The following is an 11,680-nucleotide window of genomic DNA, read 5'->3' on the forward strand; positions in this document are numbered from 1 at the left end:
ATTATGGCTTATGGCCTATGCACATTATGGCTTATGTATAAGTTTACATTATATGGTGTACGCATATAAATATAGGTGTATGCACATTATGGCTTATGTTTAGGGTTTAGGGTTTAGGGCTTAGGGTTTACGATGTAGGGTTTAGGGTTTTTCTTATTTAGGGGATCCAAATAATTATCAAGGGTTTAGGAAACATTATCTAGAAAACGGACAATGATCGTGTCTTTGAAATGAAATAGTAGGACAGGACAGCACGAATAAACGGTTTTTTCAAAAATCAAGGCATTACGTTTTTGAAAACCGCAATAATGGAAAACAGTGTATGAGGAATACACGCGACCCAAAAAATTAAATAGGAAATGACAAAAACTAATTAAGTACCTTTTTAGAAACCCGTTGCACCGTTTGACCGACTCGTTTTGCTCTCTTTACTTTAAAATATTTTTCCTGTCGTCCTCTATAAAAACTGTCCCCTGCCTTCTTCAGTGAAACAAGTTTCCGGAGACAGCAAAAGTTAATTACATCAAAAGTTAATTACCCAAAATTAATAGTTACTTTCTAAAAATGTACTCTGCCAAAGTGATCTCATTGCAATTGAAGGAAGTAGAGAGGAAAAACAGTCCATGTTTCAGTACAGGTATTTGATGGTTCATTTGAAAATAGGGGATTAGTTTAGTTTTAGTTTTTCAGGATCGGTCTTTTACATCGTCTACCTAATTAGTGTTTTGCCGATTTCATTAGGACCTGTGGGTGAGGACTTGTATCACTGGGAAGCTATCATAACAGGGCCTAAAGGTTCACCCTATGAGAATGGTGTTTTCAAACTAGACATTCACTTTCCGCTTGACTACCCTTTCGCGCCACCGAGGGTAAGGAATGAAGCATATGATTGCTCTCTCAAATTTCTGTATTTTTTAGGGTTTGGGATTTAGTCAATAAAGATTTAAATTACTAATAACACTGTTTTTGCAGGTGACGTTCAAAACAAAAGTGTATCACCCAAACGTTAATACTTATGGGAACATTTTTCTTAAGATGTTGAACCCAACTCACTTCAAGACCAACAACAGCATCAATGATGTATTTTTACTTATGAAATAAATAAATCGTTATTGTCTTTTGCTTAATAATCTTAATTTCGATTAAATCAGGGCTTAACTGTGTATACATGTCTATGTAATCAGGTACTCACTGAAATACACCAAATGTTAACTGCCCCCCAAATAAGTGAATGACACTTTTTTGTTGAAGAAATTGCAAGGATTTACGTGGAAGACAGGGTTGCTTTTGAAACCACTGCACTTGCATGGATGGTGGAGCACGCCGGAGGAGCATGAAGTCGTGAATTGTTCTATTTATTTTATTTGATGAATTGTGTTATTTCTTTTGCAAAAAACAAGACCACTATTTTGTTAGCGTGTTTTTCTTGCGAATTTTATGACTTTATATTAATTTTTTATATCAATTTATGCTTTTTATGTTTAGGATTTCATAAATTGTCGAAGCATTTGTTAGTTTTGTCATTAATTACGTAAATATGTATCTGATATGAAACATAAGTCATCGAATATTAATTCAAAGATTCTTCATTACATACTATAAATGAAATATAGGTGTACACTTCATATAGTCTACACATACTCGTGTACACTTGAGAAGGTGTACACCATAAACTTATTTTTAAAGCATTTCGCAGATACGCCTAGCACACCAATATATGAAGCAACCATTGCAAAGTACTCGGATCTCAGGTTCGAAATGATCAAATGCACAATCAGGCAGCTTGATGACGTCGTCGTTTGGATATGAAAATGAGTTTAAGTACGTATCCATGTATGCAGTTCCGTAATATGAAATCTCAAGAATTAACTCATCACCTAATTGTCGCACGCGCTCTGACTGTAGACTTCCGTGATGCGTTGCCAACAGTTGCAATGTTTGGCTTGCGGAACAAGGGTCACCCAAGCAAACGCTGAACATGGCCGACGCCAGTGTCGAGTGAGCGTCGGTGGGAACATTTGGTTCCAGCATGCTCCTACTTGCAATGAGATCTGCGCCTCGGGTTGCAAGACTCAGGGCTTCCCAGTATCTTGCCTCAAGGTTTCCACTCGCCAAACATTTCAGAAAGAATGGGCGTCTTTCGTTTCCAGGGCATATGTCGTTGGGGACACAGCAAAGGGCATAAATGTTGCAAGATTTGAGGACATCGTCGTTGAAAACAAGCCGGAGGGTGCGCTTTCCAGCGCGGACAAATGGTCTGAGTCGCCAAAATGCTTCACTGCTGAGCCTCTTGAGGATTTCGATAAGAATTTCATCAGGCAAGTCTGGGAGAGTCATGTTCGGTTTAGGGTTTGTTATGTTTGGTTTAGGGTTTGTTTTCGTTGGAAAGGAGGCAAGTTTAGTTAAGACAAAGAAAATTCATCATATATGGACTTCACTGGTGTGTGGTTGGGGGGTGGAGAATTTATTATACGGTTGAAAATAATATAATAATGTTTTGCCTTTTAGTAAATATTTCACCTAACCATTTTCTACCCACTATTTTTTAAGAATAATGGTCAGTTCGCTTTTATTAAAGTGCCCGAAACTAGTTTCATTTATAATGTAGTGCGACGTGTTGGGGTCAGTTTAGCAGTTATTGAAGTGCCTCTTAGCTTTATACCAACCACGAATTAGGAAATTTATATATCTATCCACCCTGTCTACAAATAAAGCGATTAGGATGCTTAACCGACTTGTCCCATGTGATAAACATGCTACTTTCGCATGTGCCATGTTTGAAATTTGCGTCGGATGTCCACGAAGGGCTAAAAAACTCCTCACGTATGTATTCACTCTACACGTCCCTTATGCGGCTAATGAAATGAAGCTGTTACAGCACGACGTTATACGTCACGTATGGGAGTTCGCTCTAGGGCCGTTTCAAGATACGTGGGGTGGCCTTTGGTCCTTCCCCATCACCCTACAAGAAGAACCTATATCGGAGTATGTAGATGAGCATTACGATGGCACAAATACACCAGACTGCGAGTATTGCCTTCTACAATGCACGGCTCTGCGCATAAGATATTTTCTTTAGTTTAGTTTTTTTAATTGCAACTACTAGTTTAATTTTTGTAATAAATTAAAGGTAGAAAGTAAGTGAACATCACTTCACAAACTTGTTGTAACAAGTAGCTACTAAGAACGTAACTAGTTGTAACAATGTAACTAGTAATTTAATTTCTGTAGTTGTAACAAAGTAAGTAAACATCACTTCACAAACTTATTGTAATATTACTTCTGTTCATCTGTCTACACATTAAACCCTGCAACTACTAATTGTCTTACCATTAACTATTTCTCAACAAGAACTACCCATCGAATTCAATATATAGTTTCATAATATTGCGAACATAGTTCACCCTACACAAACCCGCCAGATTTACCAGATTTACCAGATCATGTTTTCGAAATCATTGTCAAGAAAGTAGCTAAGACTGACTGCATCTACCTTGGACCGATTATTCTGGCAGGGACCCGTGGTAGAGACATTGCGTTTAGTGCAGAAGTACTCAGATCGGCGAGCTTATGGACATTGCATGACACACCATCTCGGATATACTCTGGTGGAGTATATCGGCCTTTATTCCTGCGCTGCTTAGCCTCGAGAAATCCACGGGCCATATTGGTCGAAGCTATAAAGTTTGTGTCAACAGAGGAGAAGATCTATACCGCCATCAGGATGCTAAATAAGCTCGTTCCATCAGACGTCTATGCCACTTACAGCTGTGCCATTTTGCAAATGTGCGTGGGTCGCCCTAACAGAGGGAAAAAACTTCTAAAGATGGTTTTCAGGTACCACTATCCTCATCATTCTTGTGAACTTCGTGAAGTGGCCGAAGATATAGTATCCTTATTCTGGTCATTTTGCCCACGTAATAAAGATACATACAAGAAAAAGTTCAGGTACCCTAGTCTCATTCATGAAGAAACCGACGCGTCGTGCGGAATGGATCACTATAATTTGCATTATATTGTTACTTGTGAAAAATGTTATCTTAGATGTTCGGCACATCGCATAGCATACATGCTTTAGTATCGATGTGGTATGGTCGCTTGTCGCTTGTTTTTAAAAATATTATATTTCAATATATTTCCCATTGTTGTTGTGATTGCAAAACTAAATATGAAGATGTATTAATAATTAAATTATATTACAAAACTAAATATGAAGTTTAAAAATTTTGTAAGAGTAATTACTAATTTTATTTTAGTCGCAAACAACCTTATGTCTGAAAAGGTATATGATCCCGTATACCAATGTATGTGGACGTATATAGGTGTACGTATACGTAAAAATAGGTGTAGGTATTCTTCGTTCTTTAAAAATTTGTAATCTTATTAAAATTTCAAACAGCTTTATGTTTCCAATCTGTTTCTGATCCCGTATACGTAAGTAGGTGTACGTCTATAGGTATACGTTAATAGGTGTACATAAATAATTAAAGTCAACGAGATAAAATTTATGTGAATATGTGTCCAACCAATTGCATTTCGAATTTTGTAAGGATAAATTATCCAGGCACTCTCATTTCAAACAAGCGTATGTCCAACTACATCATAAAATAGCCAACAACTTATTTATTTAACAATCCACTCTCATCAAAGTTTTAAATTAAAAATGTGTAATGTTATTTTATTTTCAAACAGCTTTATGTTTGAAATCTGTTTATGCTCACGTATACGTAAGTAGGTGTACGTACATAGGTGTACGTGAATAGTGTACATAATTAATTAATGTCAATGAGATGAAATTGATATCCAACCACTTTCATTTCGATTTTGGGAAAGGCTAAATTCTCCATTTTTAAAAAAATTTCAAACATCTTTATGATTAATTACTACATTTACGAACATAAGTATCATAAAATCAACTACTAAGATAGATAATGTTTATAGAAAAGTAAGAGTTGCAACTAAAAAACGAAAGTAGACATGCAAATGAAAAGCATCCGTTGTAGTTCGGAATACTAAGACAACATCAATAATTAAAGAGACACGAAATGCAACAAAATACTAAGACACATAAGGTTACGGCTTTCACCAATCGAGCATCAACGGCCAGCTTGGAACGACGTTCCTAATGAAGCGGAAGAACCTTTGGGTCTTTGGGCCCAGAAACAGGTTATGCACTTTGGCTCCTTAAAATCTTCTGCAAACCACTGGAGCCAGTAATTGATAGCCCTGCACTAATAGGTGTACAGCGCCAGGAATCTCGGATGAAAGCCAGCCGCTTTCTCAGTGAAATCGATTGGCAAATCGAAATTCCATCCGTGTGGAACGTCGGCCAGCAACAACCGGCTCATCCTCCTCCGATTTTGCACCGTGAGCCTGCCCAAATACTCCTCTGCACGGACGAAGTCTTCCGGCACTGCTCTGAGCCACATCCCGTACACAAAAATGGCTCGGTCGTAGCCTCTCTCCGCAGCATCCCTTATCAATTCAATGCCTTCACCATCGTGGAACAAAAAATAGGCTTGCATCCCCCTCTGGAAAATAACCCCTAGATTACCCGCGTCATAGAATCTCCTCATCATCGTTGGGTAATGTGGAACCGCCGCTTGTTCATGGAGGATTTGGGCGGGATCAATCGCTTGATAGAAACCCCTGCTTGTGCCGATACGGTTGAAACGAGAACATACAGCACGAAGGCGGGCTATTTCCCTTAAAGATGGGTTTGTAACGGCCAGAATTGTTTCCAGCAATTCATCAGGGAGTGAGAGAAGATGGGAAAAATCACCATCACCACCTCTATTTCTCCTTGGAACCATCGTTTATTTCGATGAAAAGAGAAAGAGAATAGATAAGAAAAAGGATTGAGGAAGAAGAGAATGGATTGAAAATGGAAGGAAAGAGGAAGTTATGATGGTTCTAAGTAGGATGTTATGGTGAAGGGATTGAATTTAAAGAGGTAGTGCGGTTTTAATAGAGCCGAATAGCTGTCTTTGAAGAGAGACGTTGAAAAGAGACGAAAATGTGTCTTTTCGTTTGCCGGCAAAATTTAATTAACACAATAAATACAGAGAATAACCAAATCCAAGCAAAAATCACCATTAAACTTTTATGATTTATGATTTAATTTAATTTATGATATACCACAATACTTTTATGATTTATGCCACAATATTTTTATGATTTATGATTAAATCGAAATTCAATAACACAGATCTTTTTATATTTTGGAAACTATATTTTCTTGTCATCATTACAGTTTCAGTTTTCTCAACATCACGTTAACCGAGATATAGAGTACAGATTGAGTCCACATTGACGAAATCATAATTAGTTTTTAAATATACATACATAAATAGGTAAGGTGAGACTTTAAATAGATAATGTCGTTTGTATACCAAATCTTCTCCAAAAATTCCCACAAAAGAGATAATGTCGTTTGTATACTCAAAATATATAATATGTGATAAATGTCTTTAACATTCACGTGTACAAATTTAGGTGTACATATTGAGTCCAGATTGAGGTGTTCTTTATTTTCTAGTTATTAGGCGTACATAGAGAGGTAAACTGAGACTTTAAAGATATAAGAGATGCTTCTCGAAAAACTGCCACAACCACCCACCGAAATTAATTAAAGTCGACAAAATTAAAGTATACATACATAGAAACGAAAACAAAGTATACATACATACATAGAAGGCGTAAATAAGTACATGTACAGATCCTAAACAAAAGATTAAATCATAAAGTACGAAATATCAAATCAAATCGATTACATAACCTCAAAAAACATATTCGCGGATGCTAATCAATTCGATGAATTCTGAAATAACAGCAAAAGATGCTAATTATATTGGTGTACACAACGCCGAGGTGTACACACTGAAACTGGTTGAGTTTCACCAATTAGTCACTATTTTCCATTGACGGTCCTGACCTCACTGCATACCAAACAAATACAAAGAACTTTTGCGTTTCCTGTGCCCAAAAACACGACGTGCACATGCTTGACCCCTTTAACAATTCAGCATGCCAATCAAGTTGAGCATTGGCAACACCACAGCGACAAGACCAAAGTTTCCCAAACTGAGCATTAGTTTCAAATCTCCTCTTCGAGAATTCTTCAGGCAAATTACTGACATAACCACGCTCACCTCCATCAATAATTTTCCGAATTATTCTCCTCATTGCCCCTCTGCCTAGTTTTGAAAGATACTCTAAACCCACGGGGTCTTCGACCACTGCTTTCATGTACATCCCATACATGTAAACACCTGTTTCGTACCCCATATCTGCAGATTCCTTGATGAGTTTTATGCCACATTTGTCTCCACGGCAGAAGTAGTCTTGCATCCCCTTCATGAACAGCAAACCCAGATTGCGTGCGTCATACATCCTCCTCAACAAGTTGGGAAATTCCCAACTTGCGATAAAAGGCATATCGAAGTCTTCAGGAATAGGCATCTCCAATTCCACGGGATCAACCGATGCTAGAAAATTATTGGTTAAAGTGCAGGCCTGGAACCGTTTGCAAACTTGCTTTAGTGTGAAAATTTGTTGGACGGAGTTGCAACTGTATGCGAGAACCTTCTCCAATAGTTCGTCGGGTAGCGCCATCAGAGGGGATCGACAATCACGGATATCTGCAGCACATCGCCCTCTCTTTGGTGCCATAGTTAATTTGTGAGGTTGATTTGTGAAGAAAACGGTTGTTTATGGAGATGGAATAAGTGCGGTTTAGGATTTGTGAGGATAACGGTTGTTTATGTTGCATATATATAATTATTAATAATTCACACTAACTGAGTGTATACATTAAATGCGGTTACCGTTAAGATTGTAAATGAGTTTGTAAATTTGGTGGCTAAACCAAAATTTTCTTGTTGTACACCCATTTGATGTACACCTAAATGCATATTGGTGTATAGATAACAAATTAATCCGGGAACAAAGTATTCACACACCAATTAATAAATAGTAAAAGTAAAGTAAAGTATAAACAAATTTTTCTTGATGTACACCCATTTGATGCATTTGATGTACACCTAAATGCATATTGGTGTACGGATACCAAATTATTCCGGGAAGAAAGTATTGACACACCAATTAATAAATACTAAAGTAAACTAAAGTATAAGCATATAAATTATCAAATGTACCCACATCCTAAACATTATCAAACACATAATCCAACAAATACACCTTTCATAAACTGTCAAGTTCAACATTAAAGTTCAGCATTCGTCCTAAGCGTTGGCAACAGCCGGATTCCCAACAAACTGTTCGTATGAGTCCATGGCGTATTTCTCCCTTAACCTGTCAACGTCATCGTCCGTTATCAAACCCATATCCTCCACTCCAAGCCCTGCAGCATGCATCTCTAAGTATTTGGCCGCACATGGACCACAGTCACCGGATCTCGCGTTCTGATATATGCCCTCCGAACGACTCCATGTGTAAGGGGTGGTGCGTAGGCCTTCCGTTAATTTGCTATCCAAATAACGCTTCAATATAAATGGCATACTTTGACACATGGGCGCCATATACTGCTCCACAGCCGCTTCATCATTATGACTGATGAATGAGTCCAAAATCTTTATGTTGCCCATTTTAAAGTCAATTACAAGGCCCACCCAATGCTCAGACCCCCAGTTCATCGGGACGTAGACAACGTCCACAAATCGTAGAAACATTTGTCTCTGATGCTGATTAGCCCACTTTGCAGGTTTTCCCAATACAATGCCCTGAATGGTTTTCCGCCAGTCCTACTGATTTTTGTCTCCAGATATGAAACCGTTGTAGTAGTTGCCGATGATGGATATGAACAAGGTGTCTACAAATGCTATCCTGTCTTTCAAGTATATTTCACCTCTACGTCTCCAAAGCATGGCCATTATGACTTGCATGTGCTGACGTATAACAAAAAAATAAATAACAGATAATACAGATAATTAAAGATTCAGTAGGTACTAACTATATACTTACCATCGTGTTAAGCCACTAAGTAGGCTTTGCAATTTGTAAGAAGAATTGATTGTTCACAGTATGACCAGTGACAATGCAAAAGTCGCTGTAATGAGAGCAATTGGTAATTGATAACAATGAAAGTTTAAGGATAAATTGCTTTGCATACGATATAACTTACATGTTTCTTTCACGCGATAATAACTCCTGGAATGCCTTGAACTTGGCTTGTTCCACTGTTTCGAGTGGTTTGTACGCAGCTTTCGATTTGAATACAAATAGAGCTTTCACCTTTGAATCTGCGGTGTAAATATCTCGAATCTTTATGTGTGCGCGTTTTCCTCTACCTCTTCCTCCTCTTCCTGTTCCTCTACTTTTTCTCTTTACACCAGACGATCCCTCAACTTCTTGTGGGGGTTTTGGAGTAGAAGGGGTCTTCTGCGAAGCATCACTTGCATCCTCAGGCGTAGTATGGTAATCTTTCGCCGCATTTGAGTCCTCCTCATTAGCCACAGCCTACAAACCACCGTAACAATAAAGCATATAACATATCAATCGTATACCTAGCGTATACCTAAAGAATACTTTATACACATGCATATCATATGAACAAGTTTAATGTCTGACCTGTGCATCTGTCTGCGCTTCATTTTTCTTATATGCGTAGCTCAATGGGTGAGCAGTCTGAGGTTTGTAGACTACTAAGGTGACTGACCCCAAATTTGTTCGACCACCATCCACCTGAATAAGTCATAAAAAAAAATTGCATAGTACACACCCGTTATGAAACTTAATAGAGTCAGCTGCTGACTAAACAATTAGCTCACCTCGTTGGGGCCAGAAGGTGGATCTTCATCCGGATAGACGAAGTAAGTAGGTGGACGAGTTGTTCCTGAATTGGCTTGTTCAGGTTCAGAGGTCTTCGTCGGAGCTTCTGGAGTCTTCAAGTACGCATGGTCCCTGGGAGAATAATGGTCCCCGCCGTAGTAAGTAGAGGTCCCTTCTTCATCATCTCTTTCTTTCTGGTGTACACCACCTTGGGGGTGTACACCATCATCATGGCGTACGCTAGACTGTGCACCATCATCACCTCCTTCTTCACCTCCATCTTCGTCTTCGTCTTCATCTTCATCCGGTTTTTCACCACCTTTTTTTCGATTCTGTCCTTCGTCATCCTGTTCCCCATCTTCTTTGACTGGTGTACATCGTCATCTTCTTCGTCCTGTTGGTATACGCCCAATCTCTTGTCCAACTCTGTCTTAATCTTACGAAGGAGCAATTCATTCTGACTTACTATCCATCTTTTAAGATCTGAAATTGTCCACTTTCAGGGGTTTCATCTTCCGATAGATTAGAAGAGTTCTTGCCCCTGCCTCTTTTCCTCTGCATCTTACGTTTTTCAGTTTGATGAGTTTTCAGTTTCTTCTTCGGTCGGGTGGATGGCTCCGGTTCCTGTTCATTGGTAACCTCGTCCTCTGCATCACTAAGATCCACGATAGGTGCCGGTGCCACTGCAAAATCCGAAGGTGTGAATTTGTACCCCTCGGCCATGAATTCCTGCATGAATGCAACTTCGGCATCCTCTACCTCATCTCCCCAACGCAATTCATTCTGTTGGTCATTGTCACCATCATCCACTACTATCTGTTTCACAGACAACTAAGACAAAAAAACAATTGCAAAATTACCAACACAATCACAGAGTACTTATCTTATAAGACAAGTACTACAAAATAAGACTACAAATGTACTAAATATAATACTACAAATAATTTACCAGAGGGTCGGATTCCACGGCAAGTATGTCCCCAAGATGTAATAGTGTGATAACGTTTTGAAAACCTTCGGGATCTTCAATGAAAGTCTTCAAGGTATCAGGTTGAGGAATTTTGGAAACCAACATTGGTATAGATTGGAGGGCCATGAGTTGTAGTGATAGAGGGAATCCGTAGCATGCACTGGTTTTCTGTTTAAGTTGACGACGCAATCGTGTTAAAGGATTCTCCCTTTTCTCGGCATCTGTGATTGCCTTCGGAGCTTGAAAACGAGATACTGTTTTGTTAAAGGATACCCTCCCCCATGGATACAACATGAACCTATCCAAGTCAGTCAACATCTCAACGTATTTCTCGGTGAGGGCTAGATTTTTGCTATTGCAAAAGAGAACACCGTCGATTAGGGCCAATGGTAGCCTTTTCCATCGGGGTAGATCCGGGTCCTTTAACATTTCAAGCACATCAAACACGTTCATAGCGGTCGCTCTTCCAAACAGGTCTTTCCAGATTCCTGTCTTTCCGACATCTTCTTCTTCTTCTGTGCTATCAGGTTCGGGATTGCAATTCAATCCAGTGATTTCCTTAAACTCCCGTATCGAATATCTCAGAGGCTGTCCACCAAAGAGGAACCAAATCTCGTGTTTCTTCATGGTCACAAGTTGTCGTGATAGAAGGGCATGGACTAGTTTGGCGCTGTTGCAACATCTTGCAACAGGTAGATGGAATAAATTCCCAAACTGGGAATGAAGTAGCTTCTCAAGATCTTCAGTACCCTTTAACGCCTCGACAAGGAGGCCAATGACATTGACCTTTGAATATATGTTCAACCGAGCACCAATGGGGTAGCAACCATCGCCGAGGACCCTTTTTGGTAGTTTTTCCGAAAGGTTATTTGAAGCTTCTCCATCTTCCATGCCTGTATTTGAAGCTTCTCCGTGTTCCAT

General features: G+C 39.0%; 1 protein-coding gene across 1 annotated transcript; it reads right to left on the reverse strand.

Moving 5' to 3' along the window:
* Nucleotides 1-8,762: 8,762 nt before the first annotated feature.
* Nucleotides 8,763-11,680, reverse strand: LOC18015389. The gene is made up of 6 exons (XM_024154888.1): nt 10,739-11,680; nt 10,429-10,620; nt 9,789-10,136; nt 9,589-9,702; nt 9,367-9,477; nt 8,763-8,906 (listed from the first exon to the last, which is right to left on the reverse strand). Exons 1-6 carry the CDS (start codon nt 11,678-11,680, stop codon nt 8,763-8,765), a joined length of 1,851 nt encoding a protein of 616 aa, XP_024010656.1.

Source organism: Eutrema salsugineum, unplaced genomic scaffold (genome assembly GCF_000478725.1).
Source record: "Eutrema salsugineum unplaced genomic scaffold, Eutsalg1_0 scaffold_23, whole genome shotgun sequence".
Lineage (NCBI taxonomy): Eukaryota > Viridiplantae > Streptophyta > Magnoliopsida > Brassicales > Brassicaceae > Eutrema > Eutrema salsugineum.